This window comes from Chiloscyllium plagiosum, chromosome 23 (assembly GCF_004010195.1).
Source record: "Chiloscyllium plagiosum isolate BGI_BamShark_2017 chromosome 23, ASM401019v2, whole genome shotgun sequence".
In the NCBI taxonomy this organism is placed as follows: Eukaryota; Metazoa; Chordata; class Chondrichthyes; order Orectolobiformes; family Hemiscylliidae; genus Chiloscyllium; species Chiloscyllium plagiosum.
This window is the reverse complement of record NC_057732.1, coordinates 57,296,872-57,300,923: the sequence shown is the minus strand read 5'-3', so window position 1 is coordinate 57,300,923 and position 4,052 is coordinate 57,296,872. Positions and strand designations below refer to the sequence as shown.

At 40.8% G+C, this 4,052-nt stretch overlaps 1 protein-coding gene across 3 annotated transcripts in view; it reads left to right on the top strand.

Moving 5' to 3' along the window:
* LOC122561888 (integrin alpha-E-like) overlaps window positions 1-4,052 on the top strand; it is a 354,449-nt gene that overhangs the window by 217,003 nt on the left and 133,394 nt on the right. For all 3 annotated transcript variants that reach the window (XR_006315137.1, XM_043714220.1, XM_043714221.1), the window contains one exon: window positions 3,549-3,641. Coding sequence is in view for 2 of the 3 variants with exons in the window: in XM_043714220.1 (XP_043570155.1) it covers window positions 3,549-3,641 (93 nt within the window). In the remaining variant the exon portion in view is untranslated. The remainder of the gene's footprint in view (window positions 1-3,548; window positions 3,642-4,052) is intronic.

Here is a 4,052-nt window from a genome sequence, read left to right as displayed (position 1 = left end):
CCTCCCCCCACCTTGTCTCAGTCCCAACCCTCGAACTCAGCACCACCTTTCTAACCTGCAATCTTCTTCCTGACCTCTCCGTCCCCGCCCCCACTCCGGTCTATCACCCTCACCTTATCACCCTCACCTTAACCTCCTTCAACCTATCACATTTCCAATGTCCCTCCCCCAAGTCCTTCCTCCCTACCTTTTATCTTAGCCTGCTTGGCACACTTTCCTCATTCCTGAAGAAGGGCTCATGCCCAAAACGTCGATTCTCCTGCTCCTTGGATGCTGCCTGACCTGCTGTGCTTTTCCAGGAACACATTTTCATCTCTGAATTAACTGTCCAGCAGGACTGCCAGTAGGCCATTGCCTCCCCTACAGAGGTTAATTAATGGCACCATCTGACAAAAACATAAAGGAAGAGGAGTAGAAGGAATGCCTATCATCAGACCAATAGTGTTCATTGCTATCTTTGCTCAGATTTTCAGTTTGTTATTCTTTTTGTGTAAAAGCTATTACAACTACAACTTCTCTCTACACAAAGCAATGTATCCACTGATTGCATAGCTACCCAATAGGTTTCATCATGAAACAAATGAAAGGATGAGTTGGTACATAGGATTGAAGAATGTGCAATATGTGGAAGTGGCAATAAGCAATACATTTTGTGTGGCCTTATAAAAATGGAAATTTTAAAACCCGATATTTCATCAAACAGCCACAAATGTAGTCTTAGAAAATTGCTTTTACTTGCACAGTAAAAGTGATGTCAGCAAAGGCACAGACAGGTTACTCAGACCTCTACCTTGTTAGCTGCTTTTGATTGAATTCCTTTGGGTTTCAGAGCCTCTCAAGCCCTTAAGACCGCTGAAACTTCACTGGTGCAGGGTTAAATTTCATCAAATTGGCATGGGTTTCCATGTTTCTGTAAGACAACAGATATATGAGCTGTAACTAGTGAAGTTCCACAGGGACAAGTACTGGGACTGCAACTGTTTTCAATATTTTTAGAGTTTTTGAGAAGATTTGTAGCTCGGATTACGAATGAAGTCGTGGATTCATTCGCCGAGCCAGTATGTTTTTCTATAAATATTTTGTTGCCTCGCTAGGTGACATCAACAGTGCGTCTTTGATAAGGTGTTGGTGGTCTGTCCCATCTGGTATTTATACGTCTCTGTTTGTTGATCCTTCGGTTCTGTATCTGAGTTTGTATACGGGGTCCAGTTCAATGTGTCGATTGATTCAGTTCCAGTTGAAGTGCCAGACTTAAAGGAATTCTCTGACGTGTTTCTTTTGCCTTTGCTAGGATGGTTACATCATTCCAGTTGATTTTGTGTCCTTCGTTGTCTATGTGGTTGTAAATGAGAGCGTTCTGGTCGTGTCTGGCAGTGACGAGCTGATGTCCGTGCACTCCTATGGTCAGTTTTCTTCTTTATCTTATGTAGTATTTTTCACACTGCAGGTATCCTGTAGATAATGTTCATCCTGTTGGACAAACCCAAAGAAGAAAGCACTACACAACTAGACAGGATAGTGACCATACGATATGGGTTATGAAGGTGTAAGGAGTACTGTACCTTTAAGGGAGTTGAAGGACTTAGCAAGCACACAGATTGCTGGAGAATTTCCAATGTAACATTTGGTCCTGCAGCTAGCAGTACCTGGGTTACTAAGAGACAAAAAGCTAATTCAAATTTGGCCAATCAGTTTAAATTATGCCCCAAAATACCAAACTCCAGTCAAGTTTGAATTTGATATTTTGACAATATTAACACCAATGAAATGATCCAATGCTTTGGGGTATAAAACTGAAAAAAAATTGAACAATTAGAGTAGAACTGACAAGCCACCAACATATCCAGACTGACCGCAGAATAGCGCACTTAAAGATGCCTTTATCCATCAATGACCCGTGAAACAGAAATCCCTAAAAATAAAAAAAAGAAGGCAGAGGAAGATACAAGGAGAAGATACGACATCTGGCTGGTTTTGAAATTTGAATCTTTTTGGTAAATCCTAATTGGGAGTTTTATCGGACCAGTATTATAGAAGGGAAAGTAAAAGATAAGTTAGAGAAAGGAGTTGTAAATAGTTGTTAGTTAATTATTCTATGTTAGACTCTTAAGTAAAAATAAAGTTGTTAATTTTTACTTTAAATAGTGACCTTTGGGATAGTTCTTGGCCTCTCAAATTTTAACAGATTACAACACAGGTTAAATCATTTCTGTGTTGCAGGTTTAAATAAGCAGGAGGGTTTAACCCGTGTCGTAACAATATGTCAAAGGCATATCAGAGATAACTACCCAACTACTCAGACCTCTGGGAATCTTAGTGGTCCACACACCAGTAAACATCTTCCACCAGTTCCTCAAAAGTTAAAGATCCGACACCCACATCCAACAGGATGAATCTTATTTACAAGATACCCTGCAAAGGCTATTAAAACACTACCTAGGACAAACAAGAAGAAAATTGACCATATGAGTGCACAAATATCAGCTCGCCACTGCCAGACACAACCAGCACTCTCATTTCCAACCGCACAGATGATGATCACAAATTGAACTCGGATGATGTAACTATCCTAGCACAGGCAAAATAGAGACATGCCAGAGAAGTCCTTGAAACCTGGCACTCCACCTGGAACTGAATCAATAGACACATTGAACTGGACCCTGTATACAAACCACTTTGATATACAACCGGAAGTACTGACAAGCAGCGACATATAAATACCAGATTGGACAGACCACCAACGCCTTATTAAAGATCCACTGGTGATATCACATAGCAAGGTGACAAAACCTCCTCTGACCTAAATCGTTTTGAATTTCTTGAGTGCAGTTCCAGTTATACTCCTCCAGGCAAGTGGGAAATTTCTTCTCTCACTCCTGACCTGTGCCTTGTAGATGATGGACAGGATATGGGGAGCCAGAAGGTAAATTACTCATCACAGATTTCATGGTCTATGACCTGCACTCATACACACTGTGGCTATGTTTTAAAAGCAGCAAATGCTAGAGAAACTCAGCAGGTTTGTCAGCATCTGTGGTGAGAGAACCCCAAAGAAGAATATCATTCGATTTGAAACATTACATCTGTTTCTGTCTCCATAGGAACTGCCAGACCTGCTAAGTTTCTCCAACACTTTCTGTTTCCATTTCAGATCTCTGGCATTTGCAGTACTTTGCTTTTGTCACAGAGTCTGTGTGATTAGTCCAGTTAGGTTTGAGATCCAGGAATCTCCAGGATTTTTATGGTAGATTGAACCAAGTTCTCTTCCTTGCCCATGTGTTTATGTTCTCCTTTTCTAGAAGGGACAATGAATCAGCATTCGGAGTGAGTGAAGATCAATCAGTTCCTGTTATGTCTATAGGTCATTTCAGCATCGACCCTTTAAGTATTTGTCTTTGATAGTGCCATATGGGTTACCATTGTGTCTGCAAAACAAATTGTGATTCAATCATGTTGAAATCAGAGAATTGAATCGGAATTCTGAGTTTCATCACTTGACCTCGTGTATTTTTGCACCTAATCCTTTAATCCTTTTAAATTCTTCTCAGCTTGCAGATGTTAAATGCACAGATCAAGCCACGTCCTCCTTATCCTTCCTAAATTGTGAGATTTTTCATCCAGTGTTCAAGAGGAATTCACAAGTAAGTAGTGAAATAATTGTGCATATTTTAATTTGTTGAAATTTAAATAAGCACCAGACATTCATTATTCTTGCAAGGTTTGTGAAAGTTTGTAGCTCAGGGTGTAGGTTTGCTTGCTGAGCTGTAGGTTTGATATCCAGACGTTTCATTACCTGGCTAGGTAACATCATCAGTGGCGACCTCCAAGTGAAGCGAAGCTGTTGTCTCCTGCTGTCTATTTATATCTTTCTCCTGGATGGGGTTCCTGGGGTTTGTGGTGATGTCATTTCCTGTTCGTTTTCTGAGGGGTTGATAGATGGCATCGAGATCTATGTGTTTGTTTATGGCGTTGTGGTTGGAATGCCAGGCCTCTAGGGATTCTCTGACATGTCTTTGCTTAGCCTGTCCCAGGATAGATGCGTTGTCCCAGTC